We start from the raw sequence: 18,461 nt of genomic DNA on the forward strand, positions 1-18,461 counted from the left end.
CAATACTAACGCTTCATATTATCCATCCTTTGGTCCTGTCACTTGCTTTATCCTGCTTAAATAGAGTGAAGCAGGAATTAGTCATGAAACCAGGAAGTTGGCATCGCCTGGTGGTTCCCTCATCTGGAAGTTTGCGGGATTTTTGTACGGGGATTTTGGTTAGATGCCTGTAATAATGCCTGTGGTTAACAAACGTTTATGAAACTGCCACCTTTGTGTTCAGCAAGAACATCGTCCCAAATGAACGGCACTTTTATGATCTTTGAAGCGTTTTCTGAAAATGGCGATTTTTTTTTGCCGACCCCAATTTGCGCTTCAGAAATCAGAAAGTGGTATTCATTTGTGAAGATGATCTTTTTTTTTAAATATATATATATATTTTATTTAAAAAATTTCAAAACATAGGGAACAAACAGGCTCAGACAAAAAACTAAAAACAAACAAACATACATGCATCTATATTCCAGTGTTGGCATTAACCAGCCGCATTAAGTGCTCGTGTGCTTGTAAAGCCCAATTTATGCTTCGTCTGCCGACACTTTTGAAACGGTCGCCGACAGAAATGAGGACTTGAGTCGACACTTTCAAGTGTCTGCGAGCAGTGTCTGCTACCTGGTGAAATGTCTAGTGTCGCTGACTACGTCATAGTATCGCGCAAGTCTGATTGGCTATATAGACGGCACGCGTTTGACTTCCTTGTTTTGGTTTTCACTCGATTGAAATGAATGAACGTGTCTCCGCTATTTTTATCAGCCTGTCCTTGATCTATGACTTCGTGAAAATCACAAAGAACATTGTGCATTTCCCAGAGAGAGAGAGGAGGTGAGTTGTGTGTCGTTTATATGCGGCTGCAGTCAAGTACGTTACATCTTGCCTCCGATGTGGTTTCACTGTGCGTTCCCCCTCTTCTCTTGGCTGTCAGCATTTAATAGCGTTCGAGTGTCACGTGACCGTTAAACAGAAGCGAACGTTCACTGAAGTATAAATGCAACACCATGAGCGACACTTTCTTTTTCGTCTGCGACCATGTGCTGAGCGACACTTTCTAATAAGTATAAATTAAGCTTAAGAGTGTTGTGAAAATGATCTTGCTGAACACACAAAGGTCGCAGTTTATTGAACTTTTGTTAACCACAGACCTTATTTCAGACATCTAACCAAAATCCCCATACAAAAATCCCAGAGGAGCGAACTGAGTGCGACGCTAACTTCCAGGTTGGCCGACAAAAATACGTCATCCGTCGAGGTACTCTATTGTGACCTATCCTAAAAACACATAAATTAAAAAAATAAATAAATAAAAAAAAAAGAAATTAAACGTTCTGTACCAAAGCGTCAGCTAAATGCCTCCGTGCAGGTTGTCGGACACAGAGCTTGATTTGGAAGCAGCCTGTTTGACTGGCCTTCCTCCTAGCAGCGGTCATGTTGCGGCTTTGGCACCGAGCCCGACTCCTTTGTTCTTGAAGACGCCTTCACTGAGGGTCAGTGATAAGGAGCCGAGGGAGCGGGCAGTAAAGCCTTGAGGAGGAGGAGGAGCAGGAAGGTCAGAAATGAGGACAGACAGTGAGAAGGAGGGACAGGTATTTACAATGTAGGTGTTTATTTTGAGCAGGCGGGGAGATACAGTGTGCCGCTCCAGGACACTTTGACAGGTCAAACGGCTGTTAAATGGACACAGATCAGATGTTACAGATCAGATTGATCCTGTGACTGATCACTCTATTAGGTCACCCTGCTGCATGGATGATGATCATGATGATGATGATGATGATGATAGACAATGCTAATTAAGATAACAACGCTAAAAAAAGGCGATGATGATGATATAGCGATGATGAAGTTGTTGATGAGATAAAGAGTTCATGTTTTAGCAGTGAGATCAGTTTTTTTCCCCAAAATTGAGCTACAGGTGGTGGACAGACATCCAAGCACTGATGTCTTGGAGACATGCAGAGATGCGTCCACCAAAATAGTGCAATCAGAATGGATTGGCAAAAAATATATATATATAAATGAAAAAATAAATAAAAAATGGTTTGCACGTGATCAAACCGGTTTGGGCTCGTACACCGAACGGAACCGGTAAAACCGGAAATCGACCCATGCCTAGTCTGTATAGCGGTGGTGATAGGAGAAGCCATCAGAGGAGATCAAATGGCCGAGGGATTTAGTGTAGAGAGAATAGCATAGGGCCTAGGACTGAGCCCTGAGGGACACCGGTGCTAAGAGTGCAGGTTCTGGACAGAGATCCCCTCCTCCATGAGACCTGGTACTGTAAGAGCGCTTAGATAGATAGGATGCGAACCAGGAGTGTGCAGATCCAGTGATTTCGCAGTTCAGATATAGGAGGGAGAGAAGGATTCAGACGTCGGTTGTATCAAAAGCAGCAGTCAAGTCAAGGAGGACAAGGACGTGAGAGAGCGATGTGGCCCTGGCAGTCGCTAGAGTGAGGCGCCTTGAAAATCTGGATTGAAGAGGATCCAGAAGGTCATTCCGGGAGAGATAGAGAGAAAGTTGCTTGGGGTTGACAATTGGCAACCGCTCGCTCAAGGCGTTCGGATAGAAACGAGAGAGGAGATACAGGTCTGTTAGTTCTGGATAGCAGCAGGGTCATGGGAGGGTTTTTCTTGCAAGGCTTTTCACTCTGGCAGTGAGCTGGAACACATGGCCCTGAGGATGTTTATCTGCATCGTGGAAGTTGATCAGCTGAGTGTTTGAACTAGCCGGTGATCATCCCATGATCTGCTCATGGACTGTTAGTCACAATGCAAGGCAGAGGTCAAAGCACACGTCACACACACACACACACACACACACACACACACACACACACACACTCACACACACACACACACACACACACACACACACACACACACACTCGCTCACATTGTGCTTAGCACTTTATGTGCACCCAGATGGAACAAGCTCACCTTGTCTCTGGAGTCAGATGTTGGCGTCACCTGTGACGCTTTATTCCGTCTGCCAGATGGACGCGGGGCGTTTGATGTCATCAGCGGAGTTGACTCTACAAACAAAAACACGTTGGCCAACAGCGACGGCAGGTTGCACTCAGGGCAGAGGGAAGACATCACATCATCATGACACATGTACACATCCCGAGTGTCGCAACTGACAGGAAGTGTTGCTCAGCAGCAGCTCGGAACAGAACGTTTGTATTTAATAACACGGTGACGTCACGTAACGGGTCGGCTCCTCCTTGTGACTCCGGAGAGTCAGGTGTCGCTGGCTCCTTATCAGAATCAGAATCACTTTTATTGCCACAGTATGCAAGCTACATACGAGGAATTTGTCTTAGTGTCTGTATGCAGCGTAGCGGTCACATCAATATACAGAGATAAGAAGTAGGAAGATAACTAAAGACAATCGCAAAGTTCAATCGAATCAAATCGAGTCATCAATATATACAATATGTACATGAGTGGTGAAGTGTTCTGTGGATGATAAATATGGATTATGATGAACAGTGTTGGGCAAGTTACTTTCAAAATGTAATATCCTACATATTACTAGTTACTTTCATTTGAAAGTAATACGTTACTTTACAATATTACTGTCTGTGTAGAGTAACTCGTTACTTATGACACTACTTTTGCATTGCTTTCACCAAAACAACAGCAGCAGCAGAATGACATCGCCGCACTGGAACATCCCGAGAAATAATTCCAACCGTGTTGAAGTCAGTGTAAATGGTCCAAAATTCTAAATGTTATTCTTTTCCTTTGTTATTGTCATCTGTAGTGGTTATTTGCATAGAAACACACAGTTTGATTAGGAAATGATTGTATCTTTATTTAAATAAGTCATTGTGCTTTGATTTAAAAATAAATTAACTAATTTGTAACTTGAGTTACTTGACAAAGTAACTGGTATAATATTACTGAAATCCTACAAGTAATACGTTATATTACCGAGTTACTGCTAAAAGTAATATATTACATGTAATATATTACTTTTGTAATGAGTTACCCCCCAACACTGCTTATGAACGCCTGAGCTGTTCCTCTCCTCGTATCTCCTACCTCCCTTCCAGTTTGCAGGCCAAGACCAGCATCTTTTAGCATCTCACCTCTTTTATTCCTTACCTTTATAGTGCTTTGAATAATAATAATAATGATAAAGGATTCACAGGAAGCTGCTCCTCCATTAAATAGACATGATCCTGTGTTGTTTGGACTCCAGGAAGTCCTTTTTAAGGTCAGCCTTTGTCCTTGTGTGTGGAACTATAATCTCCTGTAATAGTTTGTCTCCAGAAGAAAAAGCAACATCACAAAGTTGCCAGTCACAGCTGGTGGTGAGCATGATGATCATCACCCACTTACTTTTGAGCGAAGTGAATTTCCCCATTCGCTCCTCCATGACGCTTCAGAGAATCCTTATGTCTAAACAGGTTCAAGCCTGGAACCATGCCAACCAGTTATAAAGTTCATATATATATATTATATATATACCGGTATATATATTCAATAAAAAAAAATATATATATATGCACAGATCCTTTCCAAAGAATTAGAATATCATGGAAAAGTTATTTTTTTCCCAATAATTCCTTTCAAAAAGGGAAACTTTGATAGATTATAGATTCATTACACACAAATTGAAATATTTCTACTAGCCTATATTTGTTTCATTTTTCATCATTTTAGCCTACAGCTCCAGAAAAACCCCCAAAACAGTATTTCAAGACATTATTATAGTGTGAAGAAAAATCAGCAGTTACTTCTCAGTTATGACTGACTCCAGCCTCAGTCCACTCCCTCTGAATCTCCGCCACATTTTTGAATCGTCTTTGCTTGACAATCCGCTGAAGCCCACGGTCATCCATGGTATTTCCATGACATTCAAATTTTTTGGAAAGGAGGATATATATATATATATATATATATATATATATATATTGTCACCCATTGCCTTACTGTAACCTGTCACTGTTGATTGCCATAGCAGCAGCACTCTCTCTGTAAGGTCAGCAGTCTGTCAGGGGGGGAGTGGTTCCTTCCTTCATTATGACTCAGCACAGTCTGCTCCCTCACACATGCCCTGGCCTGACAGCTTCATAACATGAGCACAGGGAGTTCAGAACATGCCCCCTGTGTGTGTGTGTGTGTGTGTGTGTGTGTGTGTGTGTGTGTGTGTGTGTGTGTGTGTGTGTGTGTGTGTGTGCGTGTGCGTGTGCGTGTGTGTGTGTGGGCCCCCCAAGGTTCGGGGTGTGTGTATCTTTTGTTCATATCTCAGATTACTGGAGCACATCATCTCTGCTTCGTCACAGAAAAATGCTGGCTTTTATTTCCCTCCCTCCCCCCCCTTCCTTCTCCCATGATGCATTGCTCCCCAGTCCAAAAATGACCACCCACCCGCCTACACGTTCAGTACATTTCCACTTTCAGTCTGTCCCCGTCTCTGGAACGGCCCGGTTCAAAGCGGGTCAGTTTAACTTGTTTGTGTCATCAGCCCATTGCTATTCACACACACACACACACACACACACACACACACACACACACACACACACACACACACACACACACACAGTCACACACACACACACACACACACACACACACACACACACACACACACACACACACACACACACACTCAAAGAGGCCTCTTTGTGTACGAGAGAGTGTGTGTGTGTTCCCGGGGCAGGGACATTGCCTGCTTGCCAAAATTCCTATCAGAACAGAGGCCTTGCTGGTTAGCTGTGCTGAACCTTCTGGAGTGCTCTCTGGCTTTGAAAGGGCCTGGCCCTCTCTCTCTCTCCCCTCGCTCGCTGTAGCAGCGTTCCATCACAGCCATCATCGTCACGCTTTCTGGCACCCGGCGGCCCAGTGGGTGTGTCCTGCGGCCGGCCTGCCAGAAAGCGGGCCGTTTCTGTTGAAAAGGGAGCCGTGCGTGGACTGGAGATCAGATGTTGCGGTGATGACAAACAGGACAGAAACCAATTAATCACAACCGATGCTGCTGTTGTCTCTCTCTCGCTGTGTCTCTGTCTCTCTCTCTCTGTTGTGCACACCGGAGAAAAAAAAACGGTTAGGCGGCGTCAACTTTCCATCGTTAGCGTTTTCCCGAGAAATAAATAAATCACGAGAGAGTCCATTTTGCGATCTCTAATCACGACACCCAGACACTTTTTGCAGTATTCAGCTTGAGATCTATGATGGCGCATAGGGGTTGCTAATATCGACGTGTCCCCGGTTTATTGAATTTCAATCCATCCTCAGCCTCATTTTGCCTAACGAGGAAAAGGATGCGAGGTGTTTAATCGATGCCTGGTTTGTGTGTGTGTGTGTGTGTGTGTGTGTGCGCGCGTGCGTGTGTGTGTGTGTGTGTGTGTGTGTGCGCGTGTGTGGTCAGGGTGTCACCACCGGGGGAATTGACTGTTGCAGTTTGTTATGCTGCAACACTGGAGCAACCGGCATTGACAAAGCTGATGTATGGAAAGCTAGCGCTAATGATCGCTAAAATGTTCTTTTCTCCACATGGAGCGTCAGGCCATTTACCTGCCGTCGAGATGGGCACACACACACACGCACACACACACACACACACACACACACACACACACACACACACTAATCAGCTTCCTTCTGGTAGCCGTGGCAACCCGGTGCCGAATCTCCTCTCCTGTGCCCCTTTGCCATTTCTCTCTCTCTCTCTCTCTCTCTCTCTCTCTCTCTCTCTCTCTGTGTCTCTGTCTCTCTCTCTCTCTCTCTCTCTCTGTGTCTCTGTCTCTCTCTCTCTCTCTCTCTCTCTCTCTCTCTGTGTCTCTGTCTCTCTCTCTCTCTGTGTCTCTGTCTCTCTCTCTCTCTCTCATATATCTCATCCTTTGCTTTCATGAGCTAATCCCCCGCTCCTTTTTTCCTCCGTGGCTAACGAAGAAAAGTTCAAGACACCCAAAAAAAAAAAAAAAAAAAACCCCAACAGAAACGTCGCCAGAAAACCTCCTCCTGGCCCTCCCGCTCCAGTCTGCTGCCTAGCACCTGATTTCCCCCCGGAGAAGCCAGAGGAGATAAAGAAATAAAGGTGTGACCGTGTGAAGGAGGAGAAGAAAGAGGGGGAGAGAGAGAGAGGTGGAGGGGTGGAGGGGCGGAGGGGGGAGACAGACAGGGGGTTTACCTGCCAGGTGTGGGACTAGAGAGGAGATTAGGCGTGTCAAACCCAGCAGCGCTGCCTTGAGCGATACGCGCTGCAGTGAACCCACCGCTTCTCTTCAGATCTGCTCCAGTTACAATGTATCTGTGTTCATACAGTATATCTGCTCCAGTTACAATGTATCTGGGTCTGGCGTGTGAAGTGCGCTGGACACTTTGAAGCTGTCAGAAGCTAAAGGATGAATCCAGGTTCGGAGCACCTAGGTTACAAACCTGCCGCTCGAATAGACTTTGAGACATTTGGGGGTCACTGCCTGCACTGCTTTTGCCTGTAGGCAGCTCCCACTGTGTGAGGTGCAATCTCTGTGCAATAACGCTCGGTGGATTCTAGCTGTGTGTGTGTGTGTGTGTGTGTGTGTGTGTGTGTGTGTGTGTGTGTGTGTGTGTGTGTGTGTGTGTGTGTGTGTGAGGCAAGTTTGGGCATGTATTCAGTAGTCATTATTTATTACAGGTACTGTGAGAAGAACTTCACAGATTGATATACTGTATTGATAGATGTATTGTCATCTTTCTGTCACATAGGCACAACGGAAATGGAGGTGTGTGTGTGTGTGTGTGTGTGTGTGTGTGTGTGTGTGTGTGTGTGTGTGTGTGTGTGTGTTGAGTAATCATGACATCATATTTGAGAGTGAGTGACAGCCGCGCCTGTCACCGACCAGACCACTTGCGTAATAACTGGGCTTGGCTTTAGATCACAGATACAAGTAAGATACAATTCTGATGCTGCCGGTTCAGTGACATTAAAGGGACACTCCTCTGAAAAACAATGCCGATTTATTTTGCACATCATCTCACACACATAGGAAATCTGTAAACAGTTTTGCAGACATTCATTTAGTTTGACAGTTATTGAGAGATGATTTGAGTTAAGTTGTGGACCAGTGTAGGGCTAGGCAATATAATCGATACGGCAATATATCGCAATATTTTTCCCCCGATACTGTATCGATACTTGGACGCCAAGTATCGTTTTTTTTCTTCTTCTTTTTTGCAGGCCATGCCATGCCAGGCCTCTGCATCTGGTGATTCCCACCCCTAATCGATACTGTATCGATATTTCCCATATCGATGCGTTCAGTAACACTCAACACTCAGTAGTTTTGACTAAATTTGTCCACTAACTTATCAATATAAAGTGATGTACATATTATTACACTACCTGGGTGATACACAGTGTGTTGTATCTTTAGCTCTATTATTTCATTTTGAGTAAATTCTGTAGAATATCGCAATATGTATCGCAATATGTATCGCATCGCAAAATATATCGTGATACAATCGTATCGTGACCCAAGTGTCATGATACGTATCATATCGTGAGATCCTTGCCAATACCCAGCCCTAGACCAGTGATTTGAGATTCATGCACAAATGACATCACTGGTCCACAACTTAACCCAAATCAACTCTCAATAACTGTCAAACTAAATGAATGTCTGCAAAACGGTTTACAGTTTTCGTATTATGTGTGAGATTATGTGCAAAATAAATCGGCATTGAAAATCGGTGGAGTGTCCCTTTAATAATAATCATTAGAATAATTCAGTTCCAGCCAGGACGTATTGCCTTCCTATTGGATGGGGACATGTCTTGACACATCTCTTACAGGCGTCAGTTGTCATCATCACATGGTGCTGTTGTGTATCCTCTCTACACCCACATTCCTCTCGTTGCTGCGGACGCTCTCACAGGCAGAGAGGCCGTTTACACCTGGCATTAACATGCGTTTTCTGTCATCAGATTGCAATCAGATTGTGCTTGACCACTTGGAAGTACAGGTGTAAATGCCCCCGCCCCGAGACACATTGAAGACGGATTGCAATCTGATCGGCCAAAAGCACCTCCGGAGGTGGTCAGGGATGCATTGTGTACACATTGAACACAAGTGTAAATGCAAAGTGTCCTCTCAATCTGGATACAGCAACTGTATGCGGATTGAGAGGACACCCATTTTGGGTGATCACATTGCAATCAGATTACAATCTGATCACCCAAAATGCATGCTAACGCCAGGTGTAAATGAAATCAGGCTAATGTGGTCAAGCACTGTCTGATTGCAATCTGATGACAGAAAACGCATGTTAATGCCAGATGGCCTCAGACTGTCAGTAACGAGTCAGTAATGAGATTTTGTTTTGTTTTTTACCTTTGAAAAAGCAGCGGTAAAAAGTTGACGGACAGTATTTAGCAACATTTGTTTTTATTATCATCACACTGTATCAACAGCTTTGACTTCCGTCCGACTTGACTTCCGTCAGCCCGGCCGATATGGGATTTTTCAGACCGATACCGATTTTAGGGAGTAAAAAATGTCCGATACGATATATCGGCCGATATTCTTTACATATGCGTAATATATACCTAAACACATTTTTTGCAATAATGATCCATAAAAATAAAAATGTGGTTATCTAACACGTGACAAAGATATGTATTGTAAGCAGGGTATTTTAGTTTAACAATAATGCCATGCGAGTGTCAGACTAACTGAATTATATATTATATTTGAGCTGGACCCAAACTAGTTTGCAGTGCATGTTCTATTCTATACTGTATTCAGAATAGCTTACGGTGGGTACGGTGGTGGCACACGTGCAGCTATTAGGGGCCTTGGATATGGGCAGCAGTAGTAGTAGTAGTGGGTTACAGAAATGGTGGTCAGCTTGTCTAAAGCATCTGAACCATGGATGTATTAAAAGAACTGGATAGGGGACGTGCCACGCCCACCCATGCATTCGGACGGAGGTTGCTCACTGGCGCATGAAGCCATCATGGGCGGTTTTTCTTCCTGGTTTTACTTCCTGATTACTTCCTGACCATGCAGCCCAAGGCGAAGTGCGCATGTGTGCCATGACGTCTCCCACCCCTCCACCCATGGATTGTATTACAAGAAGAAAATACGGCTCTTAGTGGCTTCTGAAGAAAAAATGCCCCATACAAAATTAGTTGATAATTAAAAGAGTCGTTTTATACTTTGAGTGACACCTGGAAAAAAATCCCCTGGGTTTAACAGCTGCCGGGGTCCCCATGATGCAAGTGGATGGGAATTTTGCTTTCTGGGCTGCATGGCGTCACGTGACTTGCAATACAGAGCTTCGCCACCATGTTCAAATGGCTTCACAGCCCAGCGCTATTCCTGGGGGCTTGATCGGAACATGTTGTGTATCTAGCCGTGTAGGAAGTCAATGTGAGGCCCAAGACAAACATTAGCTTTTCTGATGCATCCAAAACTATCAGTAAGTGTCTTTTTGACTCATGTGGCCTTGGGAGGGAGGGTGTGAATGTAAGGCCACGCTGTTCCCATGGATTTTGAGTCAGAGAGATATGGAATGAATGAGAGGACATGACATGAAGGCGGAACGTTCACCTCGACACCAGACCGCACCTTGTGTGTAACGCCGACTAACCTGCTGCTGCTGCTTCTGTGTCGCACCAGATTAGAACAAGTTACATATTTACATTCCTCACGAGCATGTCATCCAGGAACACACACACACACACACACACACACACACACACACACACACACACACACACACACACACACACGGGAAGTCAAAGCTCCTGAAGAATGTTTGCCAGTGAACTTGGGTAAGAGTTTGTCAGTGGAAGTGTGTTGGTTTGCTCAGAGCTACAGTAAACCTTGAATGAAAGGTGCTATTGTGAGAGCAACCAGCCAGGTGAAGTAGCCTCTATACCGGCCTGCAATGCCAAAGAGCAGGACCTGGGTGGTGCTGAAGAGTAACACTGAGACAAATGGTTTCATTGATCAGTACAGAAATGGCTGGTCTATCATTTAGTTGCATTTATGGGTATAATTATGTCAATGTAAAAATAGAAACCCGACAAACAAGTGTAATTGTAGTGTCCAGCGCAGTGTCGGGGAGTAGTGAACTACATGTAGTTGAACTACATTTTGCAGTAGCTTGCTGGTAGTTCAACTACATTCATATTTGCGTAGTGAGGCAAGTACTTAAACTACTTTTTGGTCATTTTTTTGTAGTTTAACGACTCAAACTACAATTTTCGGCAATTAAATTATATTATTTTACCATTACTGTTGAACCAGAACCCCCTTTTGACAGGACTGCCCCTTTTTCTTTCATCCTGATCGCTTTGAAGGCAGCATAGTCCGTGAAGGCAGCCAGGATCCCACTAACGTTACTGCACTTCTTGACAAGACACACAGCTGCCTCTGATTGGCTTGCCCTGATATTTTTACCCTAACCTTAACCAATCATAGTCAAGTCTTTACTTTTTGTCTGATAAAACAAAACCCATATGTTTTGTTTACAACAACAAAAATATAACATTGAATGTATTGAACTATTGCAATAAACTCAATTGAGAGGCATATTTTTGCTGGCAGTGTGCTTTTTTGTAGGCTATTATATTTTATTTAATACATGTATACATTGTCAATTTAATGTTTTTTTTTGTTTGTTTTTTTACAAATTGTAGTTTGAACTACTTTTTCTGCGTAGCTTGTAGTTTCGTAAACCACATTTCTCCCAGGGTAGCTTTGCTGTAGTTTCAACTACTTCCATTGTCAAGTAGTTGTCAGGTAGTTTCCTAAGCTATGCTTTCAAGCGCTTACGTCAAACCTGTGCTTTGCTCCTGTGATGATGACAGCTCCAGTGAGTCTCCCCCCAGTGGACGTCCGTGACGTCGTCATGATCACTGTGCCTCTTATCTTCCCCCTGCACACTCACACCCCCTCTTTCTAAGAAGTCCGGTTTCCTCGGAAGTCTGAACCCGCGATTACCACACACGCACACACACAGCCTATACTGCCGCGTAAGCATGACTATATAGCTTGCCCCACACACACACACACACACACGCGCTTCCTGTAGAGACGGTGTATTTAGTGTGTCATTGTGTGTGCTGCCTATAAAGAGTGACCCGTTTCCATTGTTCCGTTTGACTCTGGGCTCGTTTGAGATGACTTCTCCGGCTCGCCTGGAATGCAGGCGAGAGCAGCCGAGCGCAGTCAGGCGAGGCGCCGTCAACTGGTTTTTATTTTGGATTTCACACGTATGCGAAAACTGTAACCAGTTTTGCAGACATTCATTTAGTTTGACGGTTATTGAGAGTTGATTTGAGTAGTTACTGTTAAGTTGTGGGACCAGCGATGTCATTTGTGCCCGAATGACACCGCTGGTGCACAACTGAACTCAAATCAACTCTCAATAACTGTCAAACAAATGAACGTCTGCAAAACGGTTTATAGTTTTCGGATACGTGTGAAATCCTGTGCAAAATGAATCGGCATTGTATTTTGGTGACGTTCTCCTTTTAAAAGGTGCATTAATACCACCCACACTCACTGCTCAAACGACCCAGCCCTTCGTCTTACAAATCTTTATCATTTTGATTGTAGGGGGTATTTATGGTAATAAATATGGAGTGACATCTTGGAATAGATATAACATTGACACATGTGACGATGAACCGGTGAGCGCTCCGCTCGAGGCGCTTCCCATCATTCTCGGAGCGGTGCAGTCAGTCGGTGCCGTGGTCCGCGGCGCCGAGTAGGCGGAGGCAAGTCGGACAACTTTCCTAACCATCGTGAACGTCGCTGGTGGAATCTGCGTGGGATGTCAGGGTGCTTCGTCCACCAGTGATGATGTCAGAGAGAGGAAGGGAGAGACCGGGCGACTGCCTCTGGGCGTGGGAGAACATCCACATGCTTTCTGTAATCAAATGTGAATGCCTGGAATGCCTGAGGAATGATAGAACTGCTACGCCTCCTCACTCCTCTCTTCTCTCTCTCTCTCTCTCTCTCTGTCTCTCTCCCTCTCTCTCTCTCTCTGTCTCTCCCTCTCTCTCTCTCTCTCTCGCTGTCTCTCTCCCTCTCTCTCTCTCAAATTCACATTCAAATCAGCTTTATTGGCATGACAAGTTACAAGCTCGTATTGCCAAAGCAGTACAGAAAGTTAGTACAAATAACGACATACAAATATAACGGTATACAAATAACAATCATTATGTACAATACAAGTCTAATACAAACCGTAAATAGCAATAATATTCAGGTATAGAGTAACATGGGGAGCTGTGTCTCGAACATTTTCAGAACTTGTCTCTCTCTCTCTCTCTCTCTCTCTCTCTCTCTCTCTCTCTCTCTCTCTCTCTACCTCCCAGTGTTGTGTATCTGCCCCCACCACGAACATCTCATCCTCTCCTCTCCCCCTTAGCATTCTTTCTCTGTCACCGGTCAGTCCCCTCTTATCTCTCTCACTTCCAGTGTCCCCTCTCTCGACATCATTTCCAGTAACACCCCCCCCCCACACCCACACACACACCCACACACACACACACACACACACACACACACACCCACACCCACACACACACACACACACACCCCTATAATGGACCTTCTCTCTTGACTGTTGTCATCACTGACTAAGCACCATCAGGCTGTTTGAGACCAGAATGAGTCACCTCTGCCAGGCGTCTCCCATTCAGATTCAGACTAGTTTTGTTTTGTTTTATTTGTGTTGATTAATAGACAGAGTATTGACCCCCCCCCCCCAAAAAAAATGGTCTTGACCTAATGGGAGGATTGTGAAGACGTTAGCGGGGAACAAAACAGAAGCTTAATAATCAGTTGAGCCTCATTTCACAACTGGGTCACACCAGAGGTGCACTGCACATGTGATTTGGAGGACCCACGTTGCTGTCGACTGGCCCCTCCTTGTGGCCGCACAGCGAACCTGCACGCTCCCCCCCCTTCCTTCCCCCACACACACACCCTAAAAATCATTTCCAGGAAGTGGGCGGGGGGGAATGTGTGCTTGGCAAACCCTTCGGGACATCGGTGGGAAAGAACATCAACACAGCGAATGTGGTTCTGCAGAACTGATAGGGACCCTGGGGGGTGGGTGGACATTTTTTAACGGAGAGATGGCATGACCGGTTTCTGACGATGACGATGATGATGATGTTGATGTTGTTGTGGATTTTTCCTCTTCCCAATCAACGCTTGTTGTTACTGGGCACATGATGCTGGTGGCTTCTTTTTTTTTTTTTGTTTTTTTTTTTTGCTGCCATATTGCCTTACCCCTATGATGGGATAGAAATTTCCATATGCGACCGTGTGGGCGGTGACAGTCATACGGACACCCAGCTGTGGGCGGCTTATCAGTCAGTCTGGTGGTTTTGATGGGGAGTGACCTTTACAGCGGGAATCCACCATACTGTGTGATCTGCCTGTGTCTTCTCTGCAGGTGGGCCAGGTGGGACTTTTCATCTGCCTGTGTCTTCTCTGCAGGTGGGCCAGGTGGGACTTTTCGGGAGTCGGCGCTTATTATTATTTTCTTCTTCTTCTTCTCAAACACTCGCACAATCAGCAAAACAGACGCTAACCCGTCTCTCTCTCTCTCTCTCTCTCTCTCTCTCTCTCTCTCTCTCTCTCTCTCTCTCTCTCTCTCTCTCTCTCTCTCTCTGCTTTCCTCTGTTCGCAGGAGCGCTTCGCCGAGATGTTCGGGCAGGACGCGGCGGCGGAGGGCAGGAAGTCTCAGGAGAGCTTCAGGAAGTGGCTGCTGGCGGGGATGACCCTGGTGACCGGGGTGGTGGTGGGGTCGCTCATCGCCCAGAAGCGCCTGTGAGGGGGGGGGAGGGGCGCCACCGAGATAAGACGCCGGGCACCACCCCGCCTCTCTCCCTCCCACCACGACACCACCTCTCAACCTTCACCGCGAAAATAAAGAATTGAAGGATCTCCTCGGCGCTTGTCGTTTTGTCTCTCCTCCTCCTCCCGGGATAAGGGCCGCCGATGGCGGCGTTTTTCGTCCCACGTTGTTTCGCTCGCGCGAGCGCGTGCGTCCCGCGGCGCGCCGCCCCGAGCGTCCTCGAGTCTCGCTGAACTTGAACAGGAAACATGAGAAACTGAGAGCGAGAGAAGAGGAGGAAGCGGAGGAGTCGCCGGTGTTCGCCTCCTCGTCCGTAACGCTCGCCTCATTCCGACCCGACAGAAACACATGGTTATGACTTTGTACTCCTTCCTCCACCGGTTCCTGTATCATTCTCACTTCCTGTATTTAGTAGTTTTAACTAATTTTATTTGACATTTTCCTCCTGTTGTCGGTTTTCTCTTTCTTCCAAAGAGGGTAAAAATGATTCCAGTCTTTAAAAAAACAAAAAACAAAAAAAAACAATACAATACATGAAGTTGATGTGTTGTTGGGCTTGGGCAGCTCCACCTCTCAGGAGGGTGTTCTTCTGTTGCCGGGCCTACAGAACCGCTCTACAATAGCAGTGTATGTGCCATACGGAGAGTGAAAGCAGGACCGGATCAACCACCTGCTACCAGAAAAGAAAAAAAAAGAGGGAGGCTCAGTTCTTTATAGTTTTTGTAACCTCCCACCTCCCACCAGTCATCGTAATCATCAAAACGGATCCAACTAAGACCACACGCCATTCCTCCAAACTTAAAAACGTTGTTTTATTTTTCATTGACTTTGGTGTGTGAACGGCAAACTAACAGGAGTCACTCAAACAGATTTGTTTTAGTTAAGGCGAGTCTTAACACTTGAAAAGGGGCAACTGAATTCTCTTTCTTGTGTGTTTGTTGGTGTGTTGCTTTTGAATTTCAGAACCATTAAAATCCCACTGCTCCCATCGATTTGTGGTTTGTGGGAATGCTTAGCCTAGATTTAACCTGTCTGTGCTCAGTCAAGCTCGTCGACAGCCAGACCGGTGTGCACGCCAGATACTCTGAGGATCTGTGTAACCGTCTGTAGTGCATACAAACTGCGGCACCGCGGTGTGCTAACACCGTCCATGTTTACTAAACAGTAGCTGAAGAATGCAGCAAATTTTTTGTAGCAACACATACAGTCGATTTTTGTCCTTGACACACCGGACAGATTTATGGTGGTAGTTTTGCCACCAAAACAAAGGACAGCAAACCGATGAAAGATTCTGCATCGTTAACAGTACCGGTCGAGAAAGTTGCATAATTTGTTTGTACAGTTGTTGGTTTTCTTCCCCATTGTAAAATTTGCAATAAAATCCTATACTCATGAGGGGTTAGGACACACGACTATCCCCCCCCCCCCCCCCCCCCCCCCACCATCTCACTATTCAATAACCATAAAAACAACATAGCCTTTTTGATGATTTATGTAGCAAACAAATTGGGAATGAATGAAGCCGCTGTGTTACAGGGGGCGATGTGCAGTTCTGCATCAAGGATTATCTAGAGCCCAGTATAATTTAATAATAATTTAATAATAATTTCCATCTTAAACCGATCGGTAAGTGTTGCCGGCTACCGGACTGTAAAACCCAAACCTGCAAATGTCTCTCTCTCTTTCTCTCTCTCTCTCTCTCCACCTCCACCTATCCACACCTGCTTTTAACAATCTACTCCCATTCAGATCCCTCATATCTGTCACGTCTCCACCTCCTCCTCCTCCTCTTCCTCTCCATCCAGCTCCACCCATCCCTCTCAGCGCTCTCCGGGGCTGTCACAGCAGCTAGTCACGTGCGTCACTCACAGCTGGCCCGTTCCTGCTGCTTCTCGCAGCACACGCACACACACACACACACACACACACACACACACCTTTAAGGTACACACCTGCCTGTCTGCCAGACGTAGTCCACGGGAGACAGGAAGGAGAGGCGTTGGTTAGCTTCCAAAAACATGTTTAATTTAAACGCGGTGTCAGTCAGAGAGGATGCTTGTCGCCGGGCGTTTCGCCGACGCGCTCCACGAATTGGCAGCTGGAGTCATTTATTGGGATGGGGAAGGGTGTGTGTGTGGAGGGGGATGGGATGTGGGGGGGTTCTTCTCACTCCTCCTCCCCATCCACAGGATACCTCCCTTGCTTCAACCTCACTCTTATTCCAAATGCATATTCCTGCGATATGCACGGGCAGATACACACATTATACAGCCATACAGCGCCTGCCTCACTCTCATTTACAATAGTTGCAGCGCAGTAAAGCACAGAGTGGCCGTTCAGCTTCAGTCATCAGTGCGGCGGCGGTGTGCGCAGGAAAGGCAACTGCCATTCACAGGTCCTAGTGCACAAACTCTCGGAAAAACTTGCCAAACTTTCAATTCTGTAGGGGGGGAGATGGGCTCACTTCTGAACTACTAGTGTGGATGGGAGCCGTTGTGAAATGAAACGACCGTCATCACTACATTTATTATCAGTCCCACCACGACATCTGTTCTGTTCATCACCATCGTTCGCTCACCGTCATTGATTTGAATAGTGTGCTGTGTCGGGGGGTTCGCGCTCCTCTCACTATATTGATATAGATCAGAAACTACTCGGCAGATTCGTTTAGCTGCATGTTCTCTGGGGCGAAGTCGATTGTGTTACCCTTCTTCTTCCTATAGTTCGGATGATCATTTTGTGTGTTGACTCATATCATTTTTCCTCCATTGGGTTTTCTGGGAACAAAGATTTCACCCCGATGAAACTTTACATTCTGATGCATATTGACCAAGATCCTACCGCTAAAATGCTTCTGTTCTGAGCACACTTCTCTTACTAGCCAAGGTCTGCTCTGATACATTCCAGTACAGTATATCTATTTTTCTAGTGTCTGCCCCCCCCACCAAGAAGCTGCTCGCAGGCGTTTCTCTGCAGCCCCGCCTCCCCCCCCCCCCCACAGGGCTTTTCTCTGCAGTCTGGCCCCTCCCCCTCCTCACAGTAACACCTTCCCTTCCTACACCTGGCTCCTCCCCCTCCTCACAGTAACATGTTCCCTTCCCAAACCTATGTGAGTGTGTGTGTGTGTGTGTGTGTATGCATGCGTGTGACTTTACTGTATGGCAAAGTGTGTTTTTGAAGAAGGCACAAAAGAAGGAACTGTAACAGCATTGGCACGACCCTATATATATGTGTATGCTAGATATTTAAACGGATTAGAATAGTATGCTAGCTTAGTGACATATTTAAGGACGGAAAAAAAAACTGAAAAACTGAAACGTTATTTATATTTGGTGTAAAAAAAAAAAGACGCATAATCGTGCCCCTTCAAATGGCCTTAAAAGTCCATCTTTGCATTGACGTGAATTGTTATCCATTGTGTTTCTTAGGGTTATTGGACTGCTAACTAGACGGGAACGATGTAAACGGAGAATGTCTTCAAAAGTGGGTTCTCTGGTGTATTCCTGTTGGCTTTAGAGAGTACAAAATTAAAGATTGCAGCTACAACGCCATGTCCAAATGGCCTGTTTGTATGTATTAGAATGCCATTGTTAAATTTTAGATGACATTGAACTGAATAAAGACCATGCTGGAAGATGTGAATCTG

At 45.6% G+C, this 18,461-nt stretch overlaps 1 protein-coding gene across 2 annotated transcripts in view; it reads left to right on the plus strand.

Annotated features, from left to right (window-relative positions):
• The window catches only part of bcl2l1 (BCL2 like 1), a 42,654-nt gene extending 24,481 nt beyond the window's left edge, over positions 1-18,173 (plus strand). For both annotated transcript variants that reach the window (XM_083656347.1, XM_083656348.1), the window contains exon 3: positions 14,648-18,173. In XM_083656347.1, coding sequence (XP_083512473.1) covers positions 14,648-14,791 — 144 coding nt within the window. In that variant the 3' untranslated portion in view covers positions 14,792-18,173. The remainder of the gene's footprint in view (positions 1-14,647) is intronic.
• The last annotated feature ends 288 nt before the right edge of the window (positions 18,174-18,461 follow it).

This window comes from Poromitra crassiceps (genome assembly GCF_964638095.1).
Source record: "Poromitra crassiceps genome assembly, chromosome: 20".
NCBI lineage: Eukaryota > Metazoa > Chordata > Actinopteri > Beryciformes > Melamphaidae > Poromitra > Poromitra crassiceps.